At 49.3% G+C, this 13856-nt stretch overlaps 1 protein-coding gene across 6 annotated transcripts in view; it reads left to right on the top strand.

Annotated features, from left to right (window-relative positions):
* Nucleotides 1–13856, top strand: part of RIPOR1 (RHO family interacting cell polarization regulator 1) — a 115271-nt gene that overhangs the window by 92993 nt on the left and 8422 nt on the right. For all 6 annotated transcript variants that reach the window (XM_066636790.1, XM_066636794.1, XM_066636789.1 and 3 more), the window contains exons 10-16: nucleotides 785–910; nucleotides 1005–1153; nucleotides 3172–3301; nucleotides 6966–7664; nucleotides 9302–9423; nucleotides 11855–12035; nucleotides 12465–12600. In XM_066636790.1, the coding sequence (XP_066492887.1) occupies nucleotides 785–910; nucleotides 1005–1153; nucleotides 3172–3301; nucleotides 6966–7664; nucleotides 9302–9423; nucleotides 11855–12035; nucleotides 12465–12600 (1543 nt within the window). The remainder of the gene's footprint in view (nucleotides 1–784; nucleotides 911–1004; nucleotides 1154–3171; nucleotides 3302–6965; nucleotides 7665–9301; nucleotides 9424–11854; nucleotides 12036–12464; nucleotides 12601–13856) is intronic.

Raw genomic sequence — 13856 nt, 5'->3', positions numbered from 1 at the left:
CAGATTTTTTATACACGGATTTGACTCAACACAAATGGCCCCCTGCAAATGAGAAGGAATGTGCTGATCCCTGGAGAAGGGGAAAAATGCATCCCTTCAAAATCAGTTTAAAAAACTGAACAGTCCTTTAACAATAGCCTCCTTAATGGGGGGGGGGGCAGCTGGCTGACAATCATCAGTCCTTTTCTCTCCAGGCGACCCCTCCCTTCCCCCTGAGCAAGTGAAAGAAAGGTGATCACTTTGCATTGGTGAAGGGAGGGGCTGAGTGAAGCGCCTTTCTAAGTGCTTGGAGGAGGAGTGATTGATGGATTGTCTCCTTAATGATTCTTACCTTACATCACAAAGGTCAACAAGGCTGTTTTTAAATCACGGAGCAAAGAAACTTTGTTTTTTAAATTGATTTGCTATAGTGCGTTTTTTGCCGTCCATGTGAGTGCTTGGAACGGAACCCAGGCGAATAATGAGTCTCAACCTGTAATATGAATGCCAGATGCAAGGGAGGGCACCAGGATGCAGGTCTCTTGTTATCTGATGTGCTCTTTGGGGCATTTGGTGGGCCGCTGTGAGATGCAGGAAGCTGGACTAGATGGGCCTATGGCTTGATCCAGTGGGGCTGTTCTTATGATCCTAGTAAGAAGCAGATCGCTCTCCTCTCCCATACTATCCTCTGACCTTCTGAAGAAGGTCTCAGAGGTGGAGCAGGTGGAATGTGATGAATGGGAACCTGAGAACCAGCTGGTGTCCATTCAACCAACGCCAACTTCCTTGTTCCTCTTCCTGGCAGATCTTCATGAGGTATGGGCGCCAGCGATGGAAGCTGCGGGGCCGCATTGAAGTGAATGGCAAGCAAGTGTGGGACAGCGAGGACATGGTTTTCTTGCCCCTCATCACAGAGTTCCTGTCCATCAAGGTATCAGCTACTGCCTCAGTCAGGAGGCCCCTTTGCAGCAGAGAGGAGGCCTTTCTCATGATTCATTGATCCTATCTCTTCCTCCTCCTCCCAGGTCACAGAGCTCAAGAGCCTGGCCAGTCACGTGGTGGTGGGCAACGTCTCTTGTGAGACCAAGGACTTGTTTGCTGCGCTGCCCCAGGTGGTGGCAGTGGATATCAATGACTTGGGCACCATCAAGCTGAGCCTGGAAGTGAACTGGAAGTGAGTGTTGCATTGAGTTTCTTCATGGTGGAGCCTTGTTGGAGAAGTGGTTGTGTGGATTTATGAGATGTTACAGGTTGTGAAATGGAAAATATTCTCTGGTACGGTCAAATCTTGAACTTCTTTCTTTAGCTCCTGCCTGTTCTTAGAATCCTGACTGTCTGAGTTCATTCAGAGGATTCTCTCTCACCCTTGACTAGCTTGGGCATGGTCTGCACGTGTAGCAAAATGAGGTGATAGAGACCTAAGGTGAGGGCTGACTGAGGCGGGTGCCTCAGGTAGTAGATAGTCAGGGGGCGCTGGTCTCCGCCTGCCACTTACCTCCACCGCTTCTCCTCCCACTCTCTGAATTTGAGAAGAAAGGGGGTGGAGTGAAAGAGGAAGTGTGGAGGAGAGGTGAGCAGCGGGCTAGAGCATCTTCTCCAGGAGGCCAGAGGAAGAGGAGCTTCTGATGCATCACTGTGTAAGGGGAATGTCGTTTGGTGCATTGCCTCAGGTACCAAGAGGTCTAAGCCAACCTTGGCTGAAGGGGTGAAATGGACCCTAATGATTCAGTTGAGAGGGGGAGGAGCAATACATGCTCTCTTGCGGAGGGAGAAAACCACACTTTTTAACACAATTGGTTTTAGAACCTTTCTCTATAAAGTGTTAGCACTTCTTTCTGCACTTGCAGAGGCTGTATGATGTATTGATTTTAAGTAGGGGAGATTGTTTAAGCACGGTATCACCGCCTGCCATCTGAAATAATCCACTTCAGGCTTCTACCCACCACTTCATTCAGCATCATGTGTGAATTAGGCCTTTATGGTCTGTCACCAAGTTCATGACTGCTGTGTAGCAAAAAGCAGTCCCTGTTTGGACCAGCACTTACCATTCCACCGTGCTGCTCGCAATAAGCCCACCCAATCTCTTCAGCGTGATGCTCTGGCAGTCGCATTTGTAGTCCTCTGCCCCAGCAGGCTTTGCACCCGTACTTCCAGGCAGACGTGACCGCACAGAGGGTTGAGCTGAAGAGACTGGATGCGTTGATTGTGAGCAGTGCAGCAGAACAGTACATGCTGCTCATGATGGAGAAGGATTCAGCGCTGCACCGGATCCAGCCCATGGGCCATAGTTTGGCAAGCTCTGTTCTAGGTGATAGTAGATTTTGCCACATGTTAACATAAGAACAGCCCCACTGGATCAGGCCACAGGCCCATCTAGTCCAGCTTCCTGTATCTCACAGCGGCCCACCAAATGCCCCACGGAGCACACCAGATAACAAGAGACCTGCATCCTGGTGCCCTCCCTTGCATCTGGCATAGCCCATTCCTAAAATCAGGAGGTTGCGCATACACATCATGGCTTGTACCCCGTAATGGATTCTTCCTCCAGAAACTTGTCCAATCCCCTTTTAAAGGCATCCAGGCCGGATGCCATCACCATCATGCTAGATGCAGATCTGTGGCAGAAACAAGTGATCAATGGCTGTATTGTATCTCTCCTTCCTCTGACCCATTTGGCAATATAGAGGCTCAACAGCAAGCAGAACCTCCTTATTCGTTTTGTGACGTGCAAAAGAATTGCATCCTGTCTCTTTCCTAGTCAGCATTATTTAGTCCTCATTTTATAATTTTACATCCTTCAAGACTGGCTCCTCAGTGGTACTGAAAGCATTAATTAAAATAATTTGAAGATAAATGGATTCAGTAATGGTCATTTTATTTAAGGAAGGAAGTATTTAATCTCTAGTCAAAAATGCTACCTTCATATAAAAACCTTTAAACATCCGTACTGTGGTGAGAACAGCCGTATATTCATTGAACAGCATTGGTGGTTTAAAGGAAGAAATGGAAGTACTTGGCCTGTGGCTATTATCACGTATTGTGAACTGAGCCACTTGTCTGACTGCTGCAGTTTCGTAGCTCTGGGCTGCCCGCCTGTTGTTGGCTTGTCAGGCACACTGCTGGGGGAGGTGACTCTTTAAGCGAGACTTGGGGGGGACTCCCTCACTGACCACTGTGCATTCTTTTCACCAGCCCCTTCGACAAAGAGGACCAGCCATCATCTGCCAGCACTGTGAATAAGACATCAACAGTCAACAAGAGATTCTCCACGTACAACCAGAGCCCACCAGATACGCCCTCCATGCGCGAGCAGGCGTTCTATGTGAGTGCTCCTTTTAGGGTGGGGTCTTATCATGATGTGGAGGTCAGAGAGAGTTCTGTGTCCCCACTCCAGCAAGGGCATGCACGTACAAGCCAGATAGTCACCCATGCAAAGACCAGTTATTTGCACGTATAGCCCATCCTCCTGAGCTCAGAGCAGCTTATGTTTAATTTCTAGGTGGTCTTAAATCCAGGCAGCTTATAGGGCCAGAGCTGCTTAGCTCCAGTATAGATGCATCATGTGCCTTCAGACAGTTTTCTAGGCTGATCTTGGATGTAGGAAGTCCTGTGTCCCCTTCAAGCTGGATATAGTGTAGCCCTTGGCCATTCCAGAATAATGGTGATTTTTCTTTGTTTGCTTTATTAAGGGTTTTTTATCCCAATTTTTTCGTCCTCAAAAGGGCCCCAAGGTGGCTTGAGAGAAAGTCCACTTATAGGATCGAAATGAAAATTAAAAGAGAACCTCATTTTTTTTTAATGTAAGTGAAAGAAATTGAGATACAGCCAGAAAGGAAGTTCAGCAAGGAGAAAAGTTACAAATGTCACAAAAATTATCTTAACCAGGCACAGGAAACTAAAGAGTAAATGGATCTGCAGAGTGGGGGCCTATAGCTCTTGATTTGCCCTCAGTTGTCTGATAAGGTCTCCAGCAGAACTCTGGGGACATGGGGGGAAAATGGATTGTGCTCAGTAATCCCTCTAAAACAGTGATTCCCAACCTGAGGTATGTGTACCCCCAGGGGTTCTTGCCAGGACCTTTAGGGGTGCTTGAAAAAGAATTGAATAATGGTGGGAAAAGGCAGGTCTGTATTAGAATGCCATGCATGGCTAATATGAGGGGTACAGCTTATAGAAATGGGCTGCCAGGGGGCACACAAGTGAAAAAACATTGGGAACCACTGCTCTGAAAGGTCTGCTGCATGGACCCCTTTGGCTGCTGTGCCGGAGTCCTGCTGCTTTTCTACACCCACAGTGATGACATGTCATCACTGGACGTCCAGGAATGCTGAGCTGCACAGAACTCAGCCTACAAGGGGTTCAAGCTGCATGCCCTTGCAGCTTAAGGGAACCATGATTGTGCCACTCTGTGTCTTGAGTAGGAAAGGCTGAGGGAATTACGGACGTGTGGAACAGGCCTCTATTTACAGGGAAGGCTGTAGCTGTTGTGGAGACCATCAGTGAGAGCCTGATTTGTCCAGAGTTAGCCTGATCACCCAGTAAGTAAGTAGTGCCAACAAATAATAATAATAACAACTAGGTATTTGCATACCACCTTTCTGGTCATCGGATTACTCCTCTGACTTTATTCAAGGCGGTTTACATAGGCAGGCATTTCTAAATCCCTCAAGGGGATTTTTACAATCATAGAGGTTCTCTCTTTCAAGAACCAACAACATTTCAGAATGGATCTTCCTGGTTTGGTCTCACTTCTGACCTCCAGTTCTCCCACGCAGTCAGCTCCATCTCTCACATGGAGGGCAGCCAAGACGCTTCTTGCTCACACCAAGAGCAGGTGGAATCACTCAGCTCGTTTTTGTCAGCTGCTTCAAGGTCTCGCCATTCTCAGCCGTTCAGGGTGTCCTCGAACTGGCGACCTTCTGATGATATCTTCGGGCTAACGGAGGCTCTACCCTCTAGACCAGACCTCCTGCCCAGACTGACAGCCCTGCAGAGCCAGACTCTCCATAAAGCCAACAGTGATGGTCATTGCAGGCAGCAGACTGAGGGGGAGGGGGCTCCTGCTTTAGCCCTTCTGCCACTGCCACCTGGATTCAAAAAGGAAGAAGAGAATGGAGTGAAGGAGAGGCTGGCCAAAGAGTAAGCCTCTCTCATCTCCTGCACACTTCTTCTTCCTCTCCATTCCCCTCCTCCTTTTTGAATACAGAGAGTAGGAGCGGCAGGGGTGGCCGATGCAGTTTTCGGACAAGGAGAGGTGTTCTTTGGTGCGTCACCCCAGATTCGGAGAGGTCTTGGATCAGTCCTGTGGAACTGGAACATGAGTGCATGACAGCCATGGTGGTGCTGAGCCCTGGGTGCTGATGATTACTTCTCTCTCTGCTCAAGAGCCTGCCACGGGCGGCCTCCTCCAAGCACAGGCGGGCCTTGCTGGACATCTTCCGGGAGACCTTCCTGGAGAGGCTGCCACGGAGCTGCTCATGCAGCGACGTCTCCTCAGTGCAGCTGGGCACCAGGGCCCCCTGGGGCTGCGTAAGTGCTGTCCCTCCCCATAGCATAGCATATGGTAGTATAGACTCCTGAGCTTAGAGGTGTTCTGCTTTCTCTGCATTAGTCTGTGAGCCATGTTAGTGATCTAGAGCTGGGATAAGGTGAGAGCAGTGATGCTTAACCCATGCCTAAAGAAAGTTGTGTGTCCCTCACCTACTTTGCAGTAGTGAGCGAGAGCTTTGTGCTGCCTTGCCAGATTGTGAAGTGCTTGCTCACCGCTGGCCCCTGCAGGCAGGCCGGGGTACTGCTGGCTTTGTTTCCATGATTGTAGATGCCTTCCTTGCATTGGTTTTGTATCTGTCCCACCAACCCCTTTATACCCAGCCCAGGCTCGTGCAGATGTTACCTGGTGGTGGTGATTGATTTCTAGGAGCTGCAATTTAGGACAAAGTGTTGCCTTCCTCCAAATTTATTGAACAAGGGTGTGAAATTTGCTCAAAGTGGGGAATGTAAAGGAGGGCTAGTGACACATAGAGTCCCCCTGATTTTAGGACTTTTCTGCAGGAGGAACGAGTATCCTGAGAAAGGAGATACCATGCTCCACATATCCTGCATAGCTTTCCTCCATCTGGACTGTGCCACCTGCCATGTGTTCAAATTCTGCACCTGGCTGCCTTGTGGGTTAGCAGAGGATTGGCAGTGTTGCTTTGTGACACATGGTTATTCCTGGCCTTGAACCCACCCCACCCCACCCCCAAAAAAACCTTTTATGGGTGAATCCCCTTTGTCCTCCGAAATCCTTGGGTGGCTGCAATCGGAAACTGGAAGCCACTGAAATGAAATTTACAGGCTTTGAATGGAAAGAGTTGGGGTGAAGGACAGGAAGCCAGTTATCTCTGTGTGTTCCATGCAGCTCAGTGGAATTTGCAAGCTTAGAAACACGGCATGGACAAAAAACCTGCCTGCCTGCCTGTTTCTCCTTCTTGCTAAGGGAACTTGAGTGGTAGGAGTAAGCAAGGACAGGATTATAGTTAGGGGGCAGAGATCTCCTAGGTCAGCTCTTGAATCATCCCCACCTCCAAGGGAGACTGATTCAGCTGATCAGAAGCAGATAGGCTGCTGCCCCAGGGGCTTATCAGTGTATGCTGAATGAAGAGCAAGTCCCTCTTGCCTGTGAACAATGCCAACTTCAGGCATCCTGGACAAACAGGTTGGTCTGGGTTGCAAATCCAACCATCCAGTCCTTCTTCCTTCAGAGCAAATACTCATAGTCACACAAGTAGGTGCTACCAGCTGGGTCAAGGGAATAAGTTGTTCCACTGTGCACCGCTGGAGTGAGGAAGACAGACAGTCTTGCTTCAGTGGCCTGGAAAGAGCAAGGGTGGAGAAATGGGAGGAAGTAGCTGTGATTTCCATGTGTGTATCTGGGCAGTGACCGTGTGACTGTGCAATGCTCAGTGCAGCACTCTTGTGATGTGTCGATGCTGCCTTTCTTCCAGAACATGTTGCGGCAGCAAGAGGAGGAGAACGGGGCGGCCTGGTCCATTTCCTCGGAGTCGTCTGATGACTCCTCAAGCCCACAGTTGTCCGGAAGTGCCCGCCACGTGCCTTCCAGGCCCATTGTGCAACCTGCAGTGCAGACCACTGCGCCCGCCATAGAAATTGCCTTTACGCAACCTGAGGACAAAGAGCCGCCAGCGCCACGAGAGGAGGTGACGGTGGCGAACGGGCACGTGCCCTACGCCCGGACTCTTAGCCAGATCAGTGAGGCCAGTGTGGACCTGCCGGTGACTGAGGACAGGGAGTGCCCTGTCCTCAGAGACTCTAGTCCCAGGGAGTTGCCTCCCCTGGAAACGAACTCCTTGCCCCAAAGGGTGGACTCGGTGCTGGACACTCACATCAGCGAGGGCGAAGCACAGGAGGCGGAGCCTGCAGGGGCCACTCCTATTGCAGAGGGGAGCAAGGACACCGCCTGCAGAACCCAGGAAGTCCAGCAGCCTAATCCTTCACTGGCTCTACCAGCCTCAAGGGAGCCTCAGCCAACAAGTGTCTCGGAGGTACCAAGGCCCAAGCCTGTAGACTCTGGACTGGAGGAGGCCGTCGCTTCTCTGGGCTCTGCTTTGGATGACTACCGGGGACAGTTCCCTGAACTGCAGACCCTGGAGCAGGAGCTCAAGCGCCTCGAAGCAATTCTCTTGGTAAGTCAAGGTGGTGGGACCGTCCTCTGGCGAGGGGTGGCAGAGTTGGGGACATTGCTGATGTGGCACTTCAAAAGCAAAAAAAATCCCCTTCTGCATCCTGCAACCTGAACTTTACACCAGAGTAATGCAGATTCTGTGCTGCCAAGCTGGCATTAACTTGAGTGCCCATGTGTGTACATGCGCTTGTGTGCGAATAATACAGGAAGCGGGGGATGTCCAATCAAGACCGTGCCATTTACACACACAAAAAGATGCCACAGCCAGTGACTTGATTAAATTCATGTCTAGTTTGACCTTTGAACAGGTTCCAGAATTCAGCCCAGACTATAAATATTTGCCTGATGTGGTGTTCAGCTAGTCATGATGAGGGAATAAGAAGTGCCGCGAAGGACCCTGAAGTCCCACACCCGGATCAGTCAGGCCTCTTTAGCTCTTCCTCCACCCCACGCTGGGCTTCTGAGAGCAACCGTGGATATCCCAGGCTGCTCAAGTGACTCGTACTTCATTCCTTCTCCATTGCGAGAAGTACATTCTAGGAGCACATATCTCTCACTGGAGAGGAGTTGAGTGAAAAGGTGTTTTGGACACTGAAAAAGTGTAGAGAAGGTGTGTGTGGTGGGGGGGAAGTAGCTCTATATCTTATCTATGTCTATGCAGTCTATGATTTCACAAACCATTGCCCACATTGCCTCTCTACAGGATGCTAAATATTGTTCTCTAGGGCAGTGATTTTCAGTTTTTTTTATCTCATAGTGCACTGACAAAGTGCTAAATTGTAAAGGCACACCACACAGTTGGTGGGCAGGCTTACATCCCCAGTGGCCCTTCTAATAAATGACTCTCCCCAAAACTCCCATGGCGCACCAATGTACCACAGCACAGTTGTTGAAACTGGTCTAGGGGCTAGAGTGAGTTGGCTTGCTTTAAGAAATGCTGAGATTGCCAGGAGACTGAATTCAGCACCCGGCACCAGCAGTTTTTTGCGTGTAGAAGGCCAATGCATGGGAGGTGTGGGAGGCCAGCGCATCACCCCCATGATGGACCTCCTCCCCATGCAGTGAGTAGAGCAACACCCCAGGCAATGCGCATGGGGATGCACCATTATTTCGCCCCACTGGTTTTTTGGCCATAACTTTTGATAGAACAGAGATGTTTAAACGCAGTTTGTTTCATTGCATTCTGCATGAGATTACACATCAAATGATATATAACATGATATTATTTGAAGATACCAAGATGTTAAAAATTTTGGCCAGTTGTGGTGTAACCCCCCTGTGCGTGTCACCTGGTGCAGCCTGCACGCCCCTAGTGACACCATCGGTTTCCCACTAAGTTTTGTCCAAGTTTTGACCCCACACATCCAGAGTAGGAGAACAAAAAACTTCCGATTAAGAGGATGTGCTCTTCCTTTCATATGCTCGCAGACCTTTTCTACACCTCTCTTATTAGAAATCTATCACAGGGTTGTTGGGCCTGTTTTCCATGTCAAGCCTTGGGAGGCCGTAGCCACAGAGGCAGGAAAGAAGGTGCTTAAGGGCCTGGTCATGGGACCTTCTCTCACGAGCCGGCAGACCAGCCAGAAAAGGCAGGGTGTGCTTGAGCGTCTGGTATTTTGCTTTGTCTCCATCTCGCAGCAAAAGCAGGGGGTGTGTCTGAGCCGGGCATCCAGCACCAGCCTGACGGTGGAGCATGCGCTTGAGAGCTTCAGCTTCCTTCATGCTTCTGATACTGATGAATCGGAGGGAGATGATGACGGGTGAGTAAGGATGAGGCAGGCAAGGGCAGGTCACCAGGCAGCAGAACAGAGGCTTGGGAGGATTAAACTGGGTGAGTGAGATGCTGAGCCGAAGACCCCAGAATCTGAGGTATGAGATGCAGGCTGAGCAGAAAGGAGAGCTGAAGCGGTGCGGAGATGGTGGGAGTTTGCATTTCAAAGTCTCAGTCTGTCTGTGACAGGAACAGGAAATGTTCTTGCCTGAAAGCAGTGAGGTTTGAACAAAGAGATCCTGTGACTTTCAACTTCCTTAGCTGGTGCTTGTCTGCCTTGGGGTTTGTTCACGTTATCCAGTTTGGGAAGCAGTTGTGTTAGGTGGCACTTCACAGGATAGCAGGTGGTGCTTGGCCCCACTGCCAGGGGAACTGCCTGCCACTGGTCTGGCTGACTGGACCCTGCCAGAAGTGAGGCAGCAGCACACTGGTAACAAGATCGTTTTTGCAGTGCCTGGCTCTCCCAAAGAGCATGGTGTAGGACCAAGGAGAAATTGGGAGGCAGCGACTCAGGAAGCCTCTTCCTTGCACAGGAACAACAGGTCAATTGCCTACTTCTGTGCACAGCAGCCTTGGTAATTAGAAAAATGATGCCCACAAAAATGGTACGCAAGAAAAGTGGTGCTTCTGCACCACAGGGACAAGAGGGGCCTTGTGAAAAAGAGCCCTGAGTGGATGGGAAGTAAAAGCAGACAGACAGTAGTAAAACCAGTTGGCCTATTTTACATGTAGAAACTCATACAACAGTGCAGGTTCTTAACTATGGTTAGTGCAAACAATGGTTTCACTTGCTGTCGGAACCCAGCCAGTGTGGAATATCTTCATACCTCAAATTTTATGACCTCATCTTTTTTCTGTTTGTCTGTGCTAGTTCACTTGAACCATGTTTTGATTTACGATTTGGTAAGGGGCAGATTTAAAATGGCTTCATAGACCTGCCAGTTGGCTGTGGTTAGTTCAGGCAGGAAAGGAAAGTGAGTCGGAAGCCCCAGTCCTGACCTAGGAACTCTCCTTCATTTTGATTCTGTATCTTTTCCATGCTTTAGCAAAAGAGAGCCTGAAGGGGGGAGCTTAGAGCTGTGTCCTCAGGGTAACTGATTATGGATAAAGGACCACAGCTCAGGAGGGCAGGGTTTCTCAGTGGCTTCCATCTCCAGCTGGGGCACTGTGCCTTGTTCTGAATTAAAGTATTTGTTTGGCATTCTTGTTAAGCAATGCACGGAGGGACCTTCCCCACAGTGTCCTTGCAGCTGCCTTGAAACAGATCCACACTATGGCCTGGCTTGACAGGTGGCTCTCAGCAGGAAGTGCTGCAACAGCACCACTTAGTGGCCAGAGCTGAGTGTGCCTTTTTCTTATTAGAACCAGCTAAAATATCAAGTAGTCAGCCAGCTTTGAGTACACCAGAAAACTTCTTCAAACTGGGTGTTAAGCAAGAGTAAAAGGGGAGGGGGAAAGAGAAAAGTTGCACTACAGAAAAGGCTCAACGTCTGCACCTTATAAAAGACTTGAGCATGCCCAACCAAAGACCTCCTGGTGCCCGAGGGCCCAATCCTATCCAACTTTCCAACACCGGTGCAACTGCAATGCAGCGCAGAGATAAGGGAACAAATGTTCCTCAAGGTATGGGACCTCTGTGAATGCCTCCCCACCACAGGATGCAGTGCACACTCCATTGGCATGGCTGCACCAGCACTGGAAAATTGGATAGGATTGGGCCCTGAGTCTCCAAATATAGTGTACCCTTACCTGGTGTTGTTCCAGTCTCTGGTCATCCTACTTCCTGGAAGAGGAAGTGTGGAGGAGGAGGAGAGAGTGGTGGGCTAGAGCTTCCTTCCTCCTCTGCTCCATTCCCCTCTTTCACTTCCAATCTAGGGAGAAGGAGGAGCTGAAGAGCGAGTGTGCAGGTGGAGGTAGCTACTCCCCACTAAGCTGTTCCCTGAGGCAACAGCCTCAGTTGGCTCATGGATGGGCCAGCCGTGGTCTTGAGACGGAGTGCAGGAACTTTTCAGAAGATTGGATTAGCCTCTGCTAGGTGTCACACAAGAAGATTGCTGCACCCAAAAAAAAAAATAGTGGTTCCCTCTCTTGTCCAGTTTTTGAAATATAAGATCTAGTAGTAGGTTAGCTGCGTCTCCACTGCTTGATGTTACCTCCTACTATTTTCCCCTTTGCTGCTTACAGTTACTTCATTTCAGAAAAAGAAAGTGTCTCAGGGAACAGAAGGTAGAATGTTTTAAGGCTGTCACTAGAGCGATGCTGGAAGTCTCAGCTATATTTCTAAAACTATAGGGGGGTGTTTTTCCAATTGCGCTTGTCCTGGGTTTGAACCACCACAGCCCGCACTTTGCCCTTTGGGACTTGCTTACACCAGAGGACTAGGCACATGCTTCTCTCATGCCTTTTGCTTCTGTTTTCAGGAGGGTCAGCAGTTCACAGCCAGCACCTCTGGGCAGGGTCCTGGGAACAGGCGAGGCTGTTGCTGAAGACGCGGCTGGGTGCTTGAGCTCAGAGGGTGTCACGGAGCCCATGAGCACCGGGAGTGAGTTTCTTGACAGGGCGCTGGTTCTGCACTTGAATCACTGCAACCGTCTGCTGCTGGTGAGTGCAGAATGAGGCTCAGTGGGCATTTGGGTTCTGGCCAAATGGTGCCAAATTTAGAATAATTCCAAACAAGGAAAATTTGCCAAAGGCTTTAAACAACAAGACCGTTCTCACCCATGAGTGAAAGAAATCTTTATAGGTGCCATGTGAATATGTTTGGGGAAGTCATTTCTACAGTTGGGGAGCCTCTACTATAAAGGCTCTGGAAGTCACCCACGAAGCCCCTGAAGGGAAGAGGCAGTCAGTGGATGATAATGTTCAGACAAATTGATATGGAAGACAAACCTGCCCCTTCAGGTTGTCCTGCAAATCTGATGGGGGTACCAACTTGTTTGGCCATGCTAGCTATAATTAGCTTCCTGTACACGTTGCACAGTATGAATTAGGCTTGAGCTTTCTCCCCTAATGTGTGCAACTGCTTTCTAGAAACTGGGCCATTTTGGACCCCTCCGCTGCCAGGAAATGTACGCGCTTGACAGGCTGGCAAGGGAAGCACAAATTCTGGAGATGGTCTGCCGCTTGGTGGAGGAGCGGGCAGGATCAGCTGGCTCTGCAGAGGAAGGTAAGAGGGTGTGGCACCAAGGAGGAGTCTGGGGTGTTGCAGCACTCGGATACTAGAGAGGAAGGACTCCCCTCGCAGTCTTCAGTCTTGCATTTGTTGGCAAGGTGCAGTGTGGACTGAGGTTGTTCTCAGAGGTAGTACCCACTGTTGTTGACCTGAAAGTGTACAAATAAACATCAGAGCAGTGCTGCCTGTCTTTCTCCTAGGGGTAATCCTGACTTCTTCCTACCTTTTCTCTGTTAGGCATTACATACGAGTGATTCAGTCCCCTTCCCACTAGTCTTAGGTAGACTGTCTGTCTTTTTTTAAAAAAGCCTTTTTTAGTTTCTCTGTTCAGTGCCACAGGGCGCAATCCTAACCCCTTATGTCAGTGCTTTCCAGCACTGACAAAAGGGCAATGCAGCTCTGAGGTAAGGGAACAAACATTCCCTGGCTTTGAGGAGCCCTCCGTAAGTGACACCCAACTGCAGGATGCAGCACACGTCCCATTGGCACTGCTATGCTAGTGCTGGAAAGCACTGACATAAGGGGTTAGGATTGCACCCACAGTCATTCAAGCCATTATTTATTTATTTATTTGAGTCACAAAAGAGATACTTTGCACACCCTGATGGACTTGGCACAGTTGAATCTGGCACAAATTTAGATAATGTATCCCAGAACTGCTATCAGCAAAAAATACCCTTGGACCATAAAATAATGCCTAGAATTAACTAAACTGGGCTAAATGATCCAAATATTATGCAGGTTTTTAAATATGAACTAATGAGCAAGATATAGCCATCGCAAAACAAAACCTAAAAAATGTAATAATATATAAACAATAAAATATAATCTTAATATTTTACCAAGCTATGTGAATTTGCCTCCTTTTTGCTCTTTCTATAATAAGAAAAACGGCCTTCCTGAAACCGTTTGTTGCTTCCTGTTCCAGTACAATCTGAAAACTTCTCAAGCAGAACAATATGTATTGCTAAACATTAAAAATGTATCGGGTTACTTTATGCATTAATGCCACGTGCCATAGTTTAACTAGCCGTTTGATTTCAGTTGGGCTACTCCTGCAGTTTTCAAACTTGCAGGGAGTTTGAATCCCACAGTAAGTCTTTGTGGGGGTGGGGGGAGGCAGGGGCGCGATCCCCAGGACTGCGCAGCTCAGGGTGGCTGCAGGGGCTTGGTGCACTTGCCCAAGCCCCCTGCAGCCCCCCGGGGGTGCGAGGAGCCCTGTGCGACCTTCGGCAGGGCTCCCCGGGTCA

This window comes from Tiliqua scincoides, chromosome 9 (assembly GCF_035046505.1).
Source record: "Tiliqua scincoides isolate rTilSci1 chromosome 9, rTilSci1.hap2, whole genome shotgun sequence".
NCBI lineage: Eukaryota > Metazoa > Chordata > Lepidosauria > Squamata > Scincidae > Tiliqua > Tiliqua scincoides.
Note: the sequence above shows the minus strand (reverse complement) of the source record. Positions and strands in the feature narration are given on the sequence as shown.